This window comes from Oncorhynchus masou, chromosome 31 (assembly GCF_036934945.1).
Source record: "Oncorhynchus masou masou isolate Uvic2021 chromosome 31, UVic_Omas_1.1, whole genome shotgun sequence".
Lineage (NCBI taxonomy): Eukaryota > Metazoa > Chordata > Actinopteri > Salmoniformes > Salmonidae > Oncorhynchus > Oncorhynchus masou.
The window spans coordinates 47,034,463-47,049,154 of NC_088242.1; the positions used below are offsets into that span (position 1 = coordinate 47,034,463).

The 14,692-nt window shown below is 41.4% G+C and overlaps 1 protein-coding gene across 1 annotated transcript in view; it reads left to right on the forward strand.

Moving 5' to 3' along the window:
* LOC135524029 (membrane-associated guanylate kinase, WW and PDZ domain-containing protein 2-like) overlaps positions 1-14,692 on the forward strand; it is a 358,255-nt gene that overhangs the window by 232,399 nt on the left and 111,164 nt on the right. The window contains 2 exon segments of the mRNA XM_064951156.1: positions 11,773-11,830; positions 12,633-12,754. Of these exon segments, the coding sequence (XP_064807228.1) occupies positions 11,773-11,830; positions 12,633-12,754 (180 nt within the window).

Here is a 14,692-nt window from a genome sequence, read left to right on the forward strand (position 1 = left end):
TCTGAGCCTTAAGAGACAAGATACATTCTATGTTAGCCCAGGGAACCACACGTGTGGTGCTGATGGAGGAAGCTCACCAGGGCTTCTTCAGCTGCTATTTATTGGTCCCCAAATGAGGGATTACACACCATCCTGGAGTTATGGCACCTCAACAAATGTCTGAGGGTCAGTAGACCTCAAAGATTCTTATTTACACACCAGATGTTATCCTGCACATAGGAGATATGAGGTTCATCTCCTAGGACATAGCCTAAAGATATCTCACCTCACCATGCGGTCTGTCCATGGCCCTACGGACATTCACAAAGTGTGTAAAAGCCACCCTAGCCCTCCCTATGGGAGATATGCTACGGGAGAGAGGCTTAAGAGTCCTGACATACATTAACTACGGTTGATCTGTGCAGACACCCAGCTGTAGTCACACCTGCTCGCTCTGCGCTTCAGGATAAATAGTGCCATAAGCTCGCTCTTACCTACCCAGCAGAAAATCTATGGATGTTCTCTGGTCTTTGTAACCTCACTCCGCTTGAACCTGTCCCTCAAACTGGCACTACTGCAAAGGAGGAGCGCATTCCCGGCAACTTCACTCTCTGGTGAGAGATCTTGTTTATGGGGGAGCAGCAAATATCTGTCTCTCAGAGCAATGCTCAATACTTCATCCTGCGCATAGGAGATATAAGCGTTGCCTCCTAGGGCATAGCCTATGGCTGGTTGATCTGCGAGGACACTTGGGATCAGGCAGAGGAGCTCACAGCCCAGCTGTTGCACCTTCTCGCTCTAGGCTTCAGGTTAAATCGTGTAAAAAGTTTGGCCTCCTCCTCATGAGACTTCTGGTATTGGGTAACCTCACTCTGCTTGAATCCATCTCTCAACCAGCACAGGCGAGTGATTCTCTCTGCAAAGTGTCTATCATCACTTCAATGGTGGATAGAACCATTCTTCTTGATGCAGGGCTGCCCCACTGGGAGTACTCACCCACAAAATAGTGACGACGTCTGCGTCTACAGGGATGGGGGCAGTTTACGAGAGGCGTATGGCAAACACCACATGATCAGACTCTCGGAAGACATACATAGCATTGTTTTTGAGCTCTATATTGTGTTACTAGCTCTCAGGCACTTCCGTCTGTTCCTACAGGGCTAGCATGTCCTTGTCAGGTCGGACCATATGTCTACAGTGGTGTATATTAACCACCAAGGAGGAACACGCTCCTGTCAACTTCACTCGATGATGAGAGAGATCTGGATATCTGTTGTCTCTCAGTGCAACACATGTGCCAGCCAGACTAAACCCAGGTGTGGAATCCCCTACCAAGGGAGTGGCAAATTCATCCCGAAGGTGTCGGAGGTGTGGGAATGTTACGGCAGAGCTGCCATCGATCTGTGTCACATTGCAGGACAACACGCACTGTTGCCTGCTCTTTGTGATGAAAGATCACAAGGCTCCTCTGGGCTTTTCCACTGTTAAGGTCTCCTTGGTGGAGATCTCAGCCTGCATTGTAGGACTTTGTGGGACTTTGTGAGGTCACAATTGTGGCTCACACCCTGGTTAATTGTTTTATGAAGGGAGGGTGCAGTCTCCACCCAGGCTCCAAGCCATTTGCCCCATTGGACTTGGCACTTGTTCTGAATGCGCTCACGGGCGTTTACTTTAAACCCCTGGAGACGATGCATCTTTAAACTCTCTCCTATAAGATGGCCCTGTTGCTCACCTTGGCCACTGAACACACTGAACAGCGACCACTGAACAGGTTGTGCATCTGCATGGCCATTCCGTAGTTGTGACCAACTGTTTGTTTGCTTTGCCTACCCTGCTCGAGGTAGGCATTTGTTTACAACACTTCTCCCATTGGGTAGTGGAGGCTATCGCCGAGGCATACAGTTGTCTGGGAATGCAGTCTCCCCTTTGTGTCTGGGCGCATTCCACTAGAGGAATTGCCACATCATGGGCATCTCTGTCTCTGAGATTTGTGCAGCGGCTAGTTGGGCTTCCCCTCACACCTTTGAGTTTCTTTCGCCTGGACATCACTGCGCCCTCCCTGGCACACACAGTTGTTGGCACTGGAGCTGAGTATGAAAGATCAGTTACATTGCCATGTACCACAACAGGCTTTTCAGGAAACGGTTGACAATTGGGGCATTTTGCAATTGTCCCAAAGTAGTGTTCTTCAGGTTGACTCATAACACACAGTCCAGCAGTTATATCTGCTGGGTGGGCTTGTTTAGGGTCATGAAATACCATGTGGATGAAGGGCGGGTAGGTGGGAGGGTGACTTCAATAGAAAGAATAAAAAAATAATAATAAATGCATAATTCATATCCAATTTATATCTATAGGCTACATTGAAGTTTTTCTTTAAATCAATAGATCCTACACGCCAATCTCCAAATGATTTTTGTATTGGGGATAAAACATTAAAACCTCTTGATACTCCCCATCCCGGATTCGGGATCGTGACTAAAGCCTCAGGCTCATTAGCATAACGCAACGTTAACGATTTATGAAAATCGCAAATAAAATGAAAATAATGCGCCTGCTCTCAAGCTTAGCCTTTTCTTAACAACACTGTCATCTCAGATTTTCAAAATATGCTTTTGAACCATAGCAATTGACTAATTTGTGTAAGAGTATGCTAAGCTAGCTTAGCATTTTGAGTAGCATTTAGCACGCAACATTTTCACAAAAACCAGATAACCAAATAAATAAAATCATTTACCTTTGAAGAGCTTCGGATGTTTTCAATGAGGAGACTCTCAGTTACATACCAAATGCGCAGTTTTTCCTGAAAGCGTCTGTGTGTAGGAGAAATCGCTCCGTTTTGTACATCACATTTGGCTACCGAAACGAACCGAAAATTCAGTCACCTACAACGTCAAACTTTTTCCGGATTAACTCCATAATATTGACCGAAACATGGCAAACGTTGTTTGGAATCAATCCTCAAGGTGTTTTTTCACATATCTCTTCATTGATATATCGTTCGTGGAAGCCTGCATTCTTCTCTAAATTCCATGGAAAAATACTTGCAGCTGACTTTTGCGCACCAATTTCGGCGCAGGACACCGGGCGGACACCTGGTAAATGTGGTCTCTTATGGTCAATCTTCCAATGATATGCCTACAAATACGTCACAATGCTGCAGACACCTTGGGGAAACGACAGAAAGGGCAGACTTACTCCTCTCGCATTCACAGCCATATAAGGAGACAATGGAAAACAGAGCCTCAAAAATCCTGCTCATTTCCTGGATGCCGTCTCATCTTGGTTTTGCCTGAAGCTCACGTTCTAGGGCACACACAGAAAATATCTTTGCAGTTCTGGAAACGTCAGAGTGTTTTCTTTCCAAAGCTACCAATTATATGCATAGTCAAGCATCTTTTTGTGACAAAATATCTTGTTTAAAACGGGAACGTTTTTCATCCAAAAATGAAATTGCGCCCCTAGAGTTTCAACAGGTTAATTTACATTTTTTACATTTACATTTAAGTCATTTAGCAGACGCTCTTATCCAGAGCGACTTACAAATTGGTGAATTCACCTTCTGACATCCAGTGGAACAGCCACTTTACAATAGTGCATCTAAATCATTAAGGGGGGGGTGAGAAGGATTACTTATCCTATCCTAGGTATACCTTGAAGAGGTGGGGTTTCAGGTGTCTCCGGAAGGTGGTGATTGACTCCGCTGTCCTGGCGTCGTGAGGGAGTTTGTTCCACCATTGGGGGGCCAGAGCAGCGAACAGTTTTGACTGGGCTGAGCGGGAACTGTACTTCCTCAGTGGTAGGGAGGCGAGCAGGCCAGAGGTGGATGAACGCAGTGCCCTTGTTTGGGTGTAGGGCCTGATCAGAGCCTGGAGGTACTGCGGTGCCGTTCCCCTCACAGCTCCGTAGGCAAGCACCATGGTCTTGTAGCGGATGCGAGCTTCAACTGGAAGCCAGTGGAGAGAGCGGAGGAGCGGGGTGACGTGAGAGAACTTGGGAAGGTTGAACACCAGACGGGCTGCGGCGTTCTGGATGAGTTGTAGGGGTTTAATGGCACAGGCAGGGAGCCCAGCCAACAGCGAGTTGCAGTAATCCAGACGGGAGATGACAAGTGCCTGGATTAGGACCTCCGCCGCTTCCTGTGTGAGGCAGGGTCGTACTCTGCGGATGTTGTAGAGCATGAACCTACAGGAACGGGCCACCGCCATGATGTTGGTTGAGAACGACAGGGTGTTGTCCAGGATCACGCCAAGGTTCTTAGCGCTCTGGGAGGAGGACACAATGGAGTTGTCAACCGTGATGGCGAGATCATGGACCGGGCAGTCCTTCCCCGGGAGGAAGAGCAGCTCCGTCTTGCCGAGGTTCAGCTTGAGGTGGTGATCCGTCATCCACACTGATATGTCTGCCAGACATGCAGAGATGCGATTCGCCACCTGGCGATTCGCCACCTTAATGTGGAGTCATGGAGGCAAAAAGGACAATGTCGGAGTTAATTCAATGAGAGAAACTGTGAAATGGAGATTTGAAGGGAGGGCAAGGAAAAGTTATTTTTAAGAAAGATTTGGTGAAATCAGTGCGTGTGCTGATTGTGAGGCGCTATACTAATTCGATAGTCACAAGATGAGAACTTCAAATAGGCCTGAATTGGACAAAAATGAATGGGATCTTATTGACACCGTACAAAACATATACACGATGTACAATACCACTCAAATGGATGTTGTTTAATTCAAAACTGATTGCAAATGCCATATGGCAAATGTCAAGTGTCACAGAGCAAAAATCCAATAGATGGCGAGCGAGCTCAACGGTAAATTCTCTCATTGCAAATGTAACACAAGTCAAGACCCAAGAGTAAAATTTAGAAAATTAGATTTTTTATTTCAAAAACTTCTTAACTTCTTTCTGGACCGTTTAAAAAAAAAACATATTTTCATTTGTTTTGTCAATTACACATGTATAAGAACTGTATGAACATACTTTTGTCATATTTTATTGTCATAATTTTTAAATTGTGCATAAGGCATATGTTTTGTCCATTTGCAATATGATTTCATAGGAAGTCAAAGTCAGAAGTCAGTGAACCATTATCAAATGCCATAAGAAATGTCCAAATGCAAAATGATAGTATTGAAAGTGCCAAATCAGGATGTTATGTCCATTTGCCATGTACGATCATAGGAAGTCGGTTTACAAACCCAAAAGTCAGTGAGCCATGTCCAAATGGTATTTATACTGCCCAAATTATATATAGCACTATGTTAAGCCATGAATCAACCTAGATGGTCTATTTGTCATGTATGATGAGGGTGAAGAGGGACTTGTTTTTTAATAATTTTTTGAAAAACATCCAAAATGACCAGGGGTGTGGGTGTGGGGTACTCTCTACCCAACCGTAGACCCCTTGCTCCCCCCTAAAGGCATTAAAAAACATTTAAAAAATGTGCTTCTGGTAACATATTCCAATCACCAGGTGCACGGCTGTCCATTTGCAATATGTTTCAATGGGCATTAACCATCACGAATTTGACATGCTCAAAAATACTGCAGAAATGCAAAATTGACTGGCCCGATTAAACTCTGCATGGCTGGGTAGCAATTCAGGTTCCTCTCCATCGCTCGTTGGTGTTGATTTCAGAATGTCAATTTGGTGATGGTCTTTCACAGTTTAAACATATTGCAAATGGACAAACGTCAGCCAGCAAGTCACCGTCCATCAGTCAATTAGATATCATTCTGACACCAAACTGATACAAACTGACACCACACCCACTTTTTCAAACTCTTTAGTAGCCAACTATCACATATTTTAGAGCAAGCCCAAAATTCACAGCGCCTTCTGTTTAAATTAAAGACACACAGAGCCTGCAATGGCATTACCATAATCTCTAGGCTGTGCTGAGTTCAACAAGATGCTTCCTGGAGCAACCGGAAGTGGTTAAATTCACCCTAAAGATGTTTTGATATACCAAACCTGCAGTTTGTGAGAAATAGTGCATTCAACTCTGTGTAAATCAGTCAGTTATGTACGTAAAGACTTAAAACTCAGGATTCTGTGAAAGCCTACCCAAATGAGGATATGTCTTTACTTTTAGCTTCCTGTGTCAACCGGAAGAGCCTTAAATATGGGTCAAATGGGCTGTCTCGAAGGGTTAAAGAAGTCAGATAATTCCAAAACTTAAAATGTGTGATTAGGCAACCCTCATGAACTGTAAATCAGTCATTTCTCCCATCAGATTTCCAATAAAAACTAACACACACACAGCAAGGATTGAGTGACATAGTGTGGGGCTTAGAGACACACAGAGCTTGCAATAGTTACCTTTGTTCGAACTATCAAAGAACCGTTAGACCTTGACCTCTGAAACTTTAGAAACCTGTTATAGAGCTCAAGTCGATAGTGCACGGTGAGTTGTGGCTCTAGAAGGTCTTCAGACCGAGAAACAGCTTTGTACATTTGCAATAACTTCAATTCATTTGACCATTATGAAAATGATGATATTTAGAAAAGTTCCAGAGTCGCAAGACTCGATGCATTGAAACCGCCTTGGCCCATAGAGACGGACCCCAATGTATCTGTCTGATAGCTCATTCAAGGACTTATTTTATTTCTGTGTTTTGTGTCGCGCCTGCAGAGTTGAAATATGCTACTCTCATTGTTTACTGTTGTGCCATCATCAGATAATAGCATCTTATGCTCTCGCCGAAAAGCCTGTTTGGCATTTGACATGTTGGCTGGATTCACAATGAGTGTAGCTTTAATTTGCTATCTAGCATGTGTAATTTAATGATTTGGATTTTTATAGAAATGTATTTGAATTTGGCGCTCTGCATTTTCCCTGGCTATTAGCCATGTGGGACGCAAGCGTCCCGCCTATCCCAGACAGGTTAACCTCTTGAAGCTATGGGGGCGCTATTTCATTATTGGATAAAAAAACGTGCCCATTTTAAGCACAATATTTTGTCACAAAAAGATGCTCGACTATGCATATAATTAACAGCTTTGCAAAGAAAACACTCTGACATTTCCAAAACTGCAAATATATTATCTGTGAGTGCCCCAGAACTGATGCAACAGGCGAAACCAAGATGAAACTTCAAACAGGTAATGAGCAGGATTTTTGAGGCTCTGTTTTTCATTGTCTCCTTATATGGCTGTGAATGCGCAAGGAATGAGCCTGCCCTATCTATCGTTTCCCCAAGGTGTCTGCAGCATTGTGACGTATTTGTAGGCATATCATTGGAAGATTGACCATAAGAGACCACATTTACCAGGTGTCCGCCCAGTGTCCTGCGTCGAAATTGGTGCGCAAACCTCAGCTGCAAGTATTTTTCCATGGAATTCAGAGAAGAAAGCAGGCTTCCACGAACGATATATCAATGAAGAGATATGTGAAAAAGAACTGGAGGATTGATTCTAAACAACGTTTGCCATGTTTCAGTCGATATTATGGAGTTAATTTGGAAAAAAGTTCGCCGTTTTGGTGACTGAATTTTCGGTTTGTTTTGGTACAAAACGGAGCAATTTCTCCTACACAAAGAATCTTTCAGGGAAAACTGAACATTTGCTATGTAACTGAGAGTCTCATCATTGAAAACATCCGAAGTTCTTCAAAGGTAAATGATTTTATTTGAATGCTTTTCTGGTTTTTGTGAAAATGTTGCCCGCTAAATGCTATGCTAAATGCTACGCTAGCTATCAATACTCTTACACAAATGCTTGATTTGCTATGGTTCAAAAGCATATTTTGAAAATCTGAGATGACAGTGTTGTTAAGAAAAGGCTAAGCTTGAGAGCTAGCATATTTATTTCATTTCATTTGCGATTTTCATAAATAGTTAATGTTAAGTTATGCTAATTAGCTTGAGGCTATAACTGGATACAGGTTTTTTCGTAGCCAAACGTGAACAAAACGGAGCGATTTGTCCTACACAAATTATATTTTTTGAAAAACTGAACATTTGCTATCTAACTGAGAGTCTCCTCATTGAAAACATCTGAAGTTCTTCAAAGGTAAATGATTTTATTTTGAATGCTTTTCTTGTTTTTGTGAAAATGTTGCTGGCTGAATTCTAGGCTTATAGCTATGCTAGCTATCAATACTCTTACACAAATGCTTGTTTAGCTATGGTTGAAAAGCATATTTTGAAATCTGAGATGACAGTGTTGTTAACAAAAGTCTAAGCTTGAGAGCAAATATATTTATTTCATTTCATTTGCGATTTTCATGAATAGTTAACGTTGCATTATGCTAATGAGCTTGAGCAATCCGGATCCGGGATCCTATTTATAGCCTCGTCGCATGAAGTTAAGCCCCGCACTGTGTCACTCCATCCTTTATGTGTATGTGTGTGTGTGCGAGAGGCCACGTCGTGATTGGTGATGTTTTGTACATTTGGAATAAGATTCCATTCGCCATCTGCTGGAATTTACTGGGACAGCGGAAAAATGACCTAAAATTTGAACATCTTATAAAACGCAAACCGAATGTCCGAGAGACTTCGTTCGATGACTTCCCGGAAGATCTGGCCCCAGTGCACAGCCCGCCGCCATCCGCGAATTTTACAAACATTCGCGGAAATCTGGTAAGGGACTGTACATTTGCAATATGGAGTTTCTCATTGATCATACAGCAAATGCCAAAATGTGCCCTTCAGGTATGCAAGGGAACTGTAGCCCACTGTTCAGGTCGGGTTAAATTGAAACTGAAATCTGGATGTTTATAACCTCCCACATAGCCTTAAGGCACATGAAAGTCCACATGTTCCATATGGAATTTCTGCCCCCAAAAATGTACATTCAAGTGCTGCTCCTGTGAAGTAGTTTCCTGAAACGAGTCACTGGTACAAATTCTATAGGCTCCTGTTAGTCTATCCATTGTCACGTAATGAAAGGTGTAAAAACTGATAGTAGGCTACTGTTGGTGTTTCCCTGCCTGAGTTGATGAGCTAATTTGGGCCATCAGAGAACATCTTAAGGTAACCCTAAGGTTAAGAATCAACTGTCAAAATTCAGTTAAATCATGGCATGTGTATGTTCTCTAAGCGTAGAGAACTGGCTACTCAGATGAATGGTGCTTGTTTGATAAAGTTAGGTCAAACTGAATCATGATCACAGTATTCTACCTAACAGAACCAAATATAATATAGTAGCACAGTATAACTTTACTGTATGGCAAAAAAACACCACATTCAATCGTGAATCATAATTCTTCAAGTTTTACCAGTGAATATATATTTTGCCTAGTGGCACTGTTGAATTTTGGCCATATGAGAGAAAAATGCAGTGGTATACTACTATGCTATTATGTAGAATACTGTGATCATTATGTGATCTCGCAGACATGGATTCAGCTTTGATCTAACTGTATTAAACAAGCACCATTCACCTGAGTAGCCTGTTCACTGTATACAAATGCGAAGAACATGACCCCTACATGTGCAGACTAAAGATCCAGCGAACTAAAGATCCTGAAAAGTTGGATCCGCAGCCTCTCCATTTATTTTAAAGACTGTTGTATTTAATGGATAGCATGAATTGGAAACAAATAAAATAACACCAGTAGGCTACACCAACATTAGTTTCCATTCATGCAAAGTATCAAAATGATTGTGCAAATCGTGATGCATGGAGCCGAAGCGTGCTGCTCAGACCACTGCTCTATGACAGTTCACAACGCTCTAGCAAGCTGTGCGAATACTTGATGATACTTGATGGAATAAAGTCAGTTGGTTTGCAGAGCTTTCCCCAAGCCATAGCCCTAGGTATTGTACTGCATTTTATAGCCTACAAGGATTCTACATTTTCAATAGTCATTCAAATCGTCCTGTTGCAGGAGGAAAATCATCCTGGCCAAAAATAGGTCAAATTAACCCTGTATTTCTAAGGCTCTAAGCCCTTAGATCGCAATATCGATGTAATGTTAGCATCTATCGATGGTAGCAACTTATTAGTTTGTAACTCATATGGTTTGGGTTTTACAGACGATTTCATGGTGATTTTCTTGTCCGGATCCACTCGTGTGTTGAAAAAGGCTGTTTTCACAGCCTGTTATGTCCCATGTTATGGAATAAGTGCAAACTTTATGTCAATGGAAGAAGGGTATTGATATGTAGCCACGACAAGAAACGCTAATTCGCTAGAATTAACACACAGGGAGCTTTTCAAATCAAATTTTATTTGTCACATACACATGGTTAGCAGATGTTAATGTGAGTGTAGCGAAATGCTTGTGCTTTTAGTTCCGACCATGCAGTAATATCTAACAAGTAGTCTAACAATTTCACAGCAACTACCTTATACACACAAGTGTAAAGGAATTAATAAGAATATAAAAATAAATAAAAATATATGGATAAGCGATGGCCGAATGGCATAGGGAAGATGCAGTAGATGGTATAGAGTACATGAGATGAGTAATGTAGGGTATGTAAACATTATTTAAAGTGGCTATTCAGCATTCACACAGGTGGGTCAATTGACTCTAAGGGGATTTTATTAAGATCCGACACCTTTTATGTGTTCTCCTGCAACCCTAGTATGTATCAATGTCTTTGTTGTGATGTTACTCTTTTTCCCAACGAAGACCCAGTTGTGTGTCAGGCTAGTAAAATATCACTTTAAACCTCTCTAGGCCACCCGAGATGCAATTGCCCCACCTTGCCAACAATAAATGCAAATGCGATACGTCAAATGCTAATAGCACTCCTTAAAACTCAAACGTTCATTAAAATTCACATACAGGGTACTCAAATCAAGCTACACTCGTTGTGAATCTAGCCAACGAGTCAGATTTGTAAAATGCTTCTCGGCGAAAGCATGAGTAGCTATTATCTGATAGCGGGCAACACGCCGAAATACCAGAAGGGGACATAAACAAAGGAATTAGCGTAGCTGGCGCTACACAAAACGCAGAAATAAAATATAAAACATTCATTACCTTTGACGAGATTCTTTGTTGGCACTCCTATATGTCCCATAAACATCACTATTGGGTCTTTTTTTCGATTAAATCGGTCCATATATACCCTAAATATCGATCTATGAAAAGTGTGTGATCCAGGAAAAACAGCGTTTTAAAACGCAACATCATTTTTTTAAATTAAAAAAGTCGATGATAAACTTTCACAAAACACTTCGAAATACTTTTGTAATCCAACTTTAGGTATTAGTAAACGTTAATAATCTATCAAATTGATCACGGGGCGATGTGTATTCAATAGCTCCACGTCTTGAAGTCATGGTCGAAAATTTCTCCACCAAAACATCCTGTTGGAGACCGGAAGTAATGGACTCTCTTACTCGTTTGACCAAGAAACAAAGCCCAGGCAATTGACAAGACTGGCGACATTGTGTGGAAGCTGTAGGACTTGCAATCTCAGCCCTATGTAATTTGGTTTCCCATTAACAATACATGCAAGTGGCGCATTGATACTTTTTCTAGTTTTCAGTGATCAGTTTTTCTTGCGCTTTTCGATGAAACACAGGCTCTGTTATAGTCACAGCCTTGATTTAACCAGTGTTAGAAACGTCAGAGTGTTTTCTATGCACACATACTAATCATATGCATATACTATATTCCTGGCATGAGTAGCAGGACGCTGAAATGTTGCACGATTTTTAACAGAATGTTCGAAAAAGTAGGGGGTAGGCTTAACAGGTTTTAACAGTATACAGATTTGTTTTGTTTTCATTGAACTAATCGCTCAGTCCAGCACCTGGAAAAGGGTCCTTCTTGAATGTGATCATATTCCTGCCAAATCGTTCTTTCTTTTTTCCTTCCTTCTGTCCAGAACTGCCGTATGGCTGGGAGAAGATCGATGACCCTATCTATGGCAGTTACTACGTAGAGTAAGTCCTCCCCGCAAAACAAAAAACATTCCCAGGATATTAGCTAACATTCTCATTAAGTTCTAATCAGGTTTCGGTCTAACATTAGCATTATAACATGCAACAGACATTCAAAGAACATTCAACAAATGCTGTTCTCAGAAAAGTCATTTCTGTCTTCATTGTTTACACCTTAAAGGGGTTACTGTAATATCCACAGTATGTTATTTGCCACTAGCTGTCTGTAAGTTACAGTATTGTGTCATTGCTAGGATATTACAGTAACATTTAGTGTATTCTAGTGTAAAAAAGTCAATGTTACTATAATTGTAATGAAGGAAATACATTGTTTGTTTTTTATAGTATTTTACTGTAATTAAATGGGATTGGCGCAAGCTGGTTGGCTACTAGGTAATGTGTTTGCGTACAGTACCATTTAAAATACAGATTTTTCACTGCCCACAACATCCTTGTTAGCCACAGATTTAGGACAAAATCCTGACAACACTTTCACCTCAATCATACACTGATTTCTGTTTAAGCTACATTCACCAATTTCAAATTAAATATGTGTTCTCACCCAAGTATCAATGACTACATTGCAGACGCTTGCCAAATCTCACAACGCATGGCTAGGTGTTGAACATATAAACTAACCACATCATTATGATGTAGCAATCTGATGCCCATACAAACAGTGCAATGTAATCAGCCTGGAACATACACACTGACTAAAACAATGGTTAAATGTCTGCCGTGGAGAAGGGAACACAAAACACACTGATGCTGCTGGATTTCACTGTCATAGTCCTGTTCCCTGCAGCCACATCAACAGAAGGACTCAGTTTGAGAACCCTGTCCTGGAGGCCAAAAGACGACTGGAGCAGCAGCAGCAGATACAGAACCAGGGACTGTCAGCTCTGCCTTTACCTACTATATACAGAGGTACAACAATACCCTCACCGCATCAGACACATGTGCTACATATAATAAGACAGAACGGAGTGAGAGGGCTCACTCTTGCCAAAGTCTGTCCTGAATAAGCCCACTGCGCTTCTATGGGCATAATATGCAGACCTAAGCTTGTCGCGTTCATTCCTGCCTTTGGGACAATGACTCACATTGATAGGGTGGAGACATGAGCGTCTCATTGATATTTTACCAAAATTAAATAATTACGTCTGTCCAAAAAACTATTCAAAATACTTTACCAGAGAGCTTGACTTTACCACACAGGATCATTTTTTTTTTTTGCTGTGGATTCACAAGTGCATAGGCCTATGCTTATTTGGGAAGCCAGCAATTTGGGCAGCACGTGGCAATAGGCCTAGCTGATTATTGCATTTCGGCTGTCAGTGAAAAGCATCGAAACTGTGTGTAGATAATGTGTCTTGAGTATAATTTAAAATATTGAGACAAGAAGAAGGGGAGGTGTGTGTGGCTAAGACATGGGTGTCTCTCTCCACAATTCATGCACTCCGCTCTCCAGAATGTGCTCCGATGTCTCCGCTAATGCTTGCACATTCATTATTCCATTGCGTGAATGCATGTAACCAGTAGGCCTAGTAAATGTACCTTTTAATTCCAGTCATTTGGTTTCATTAATTTCTGTTAATGCATGAATTACAGTCATTTATTTTTCTCATTCTCGGAGTGGAAACGTTGTTGGCAGAGTGTTGCTTTACAGTCCCCGCTGTTCCATAAGGTGTTTTTTAATCTGTTTTTTTTTTTAAATCTAATTTTCTGCTTGCGTCAGTTACTTGATGTGGAATAGAGTTCCATGTAGTCATGGCTCTATGTAGTACTGTGTGCCTCCCTTAGTCTGTTCTGGACTTGGGGACTGTGAAGAGACGCCTTGTGGCATGGCTTGTGGTGTATGCATGGGTGTCCAAGCTGTGTGCCAGTAGTTTAGACAGACAGCTCAGTGCATTCAACATGTCAATACCTCTCATAAATAAAAATAGTGAAGTCAATCTCTCCTCGACTTTCAAACAGGAGAGATTGAAATGCATATTATTAATTTTATCTTTCTGTGTTCATCCTAGGGCCAGCCATGCTGCCCTGTTCTGAGCCAATTACAATTTTCCTAAGTCCTTTTTTGTGGCACCTGACCACAAGACCGAACAGTAGTCAAGGTGTGACAAAACTATGGCCTGTAGGTCCTGCCTTGTTTATAGTGTTGTTAAGAAGGCAGAGCATCGCTTTATAACACACACTTCTCCCCATCTTAGCTACTACTGCATCAATATGTTTTGACGATGACAGTTTACAATCTAGTGTTACTCCAAGCAGTTTAGTCATCTCAACGTGCTCAATTTCCACATTATTTATTACAAGATTTAGTTGAGGTTTAGGGTTTAGTGAGTGTTTTGTTCCAAATACAATGCTTTTAGTTTTATAAATATTTAGGGCTAACTTATTCGTTGCCACCCACTCTGAAACTAACTTCAGCTCTTTGTTAAGCACTGCAGTCATTTCAGTTGCTGTAGTAGCTGACGTGTATACTGTTGAGTCATCCGCATACATAGAAACTCTAGCTTTATTCAAAGTAGGTGGCATGTTATTAGTAAAAATTGAAAATAAGCAAGGGGCCTAAACAGCTAACCTGGGGAATTGGATTATATTTGATAGGTTTCCATTAAATAACACCCTCAATGTGTCCATATGTAAAGGCATTAGTTGAATTTTATAATTTTAATTAATATTTTTATGATTAACCAGGTGACAATAATTTTGAAAAACAAAAACGTTATTATTTCACAAAAATAATCAGAACTGCCATGCAGATAGGTAGAAATGGTAGGAAAAATTGTAAGCTTCCCCAAACTTGAAACTAACGAGCTGCCTATTGTCTTTATTATAACACCAAGAAGGTCCCGTAAG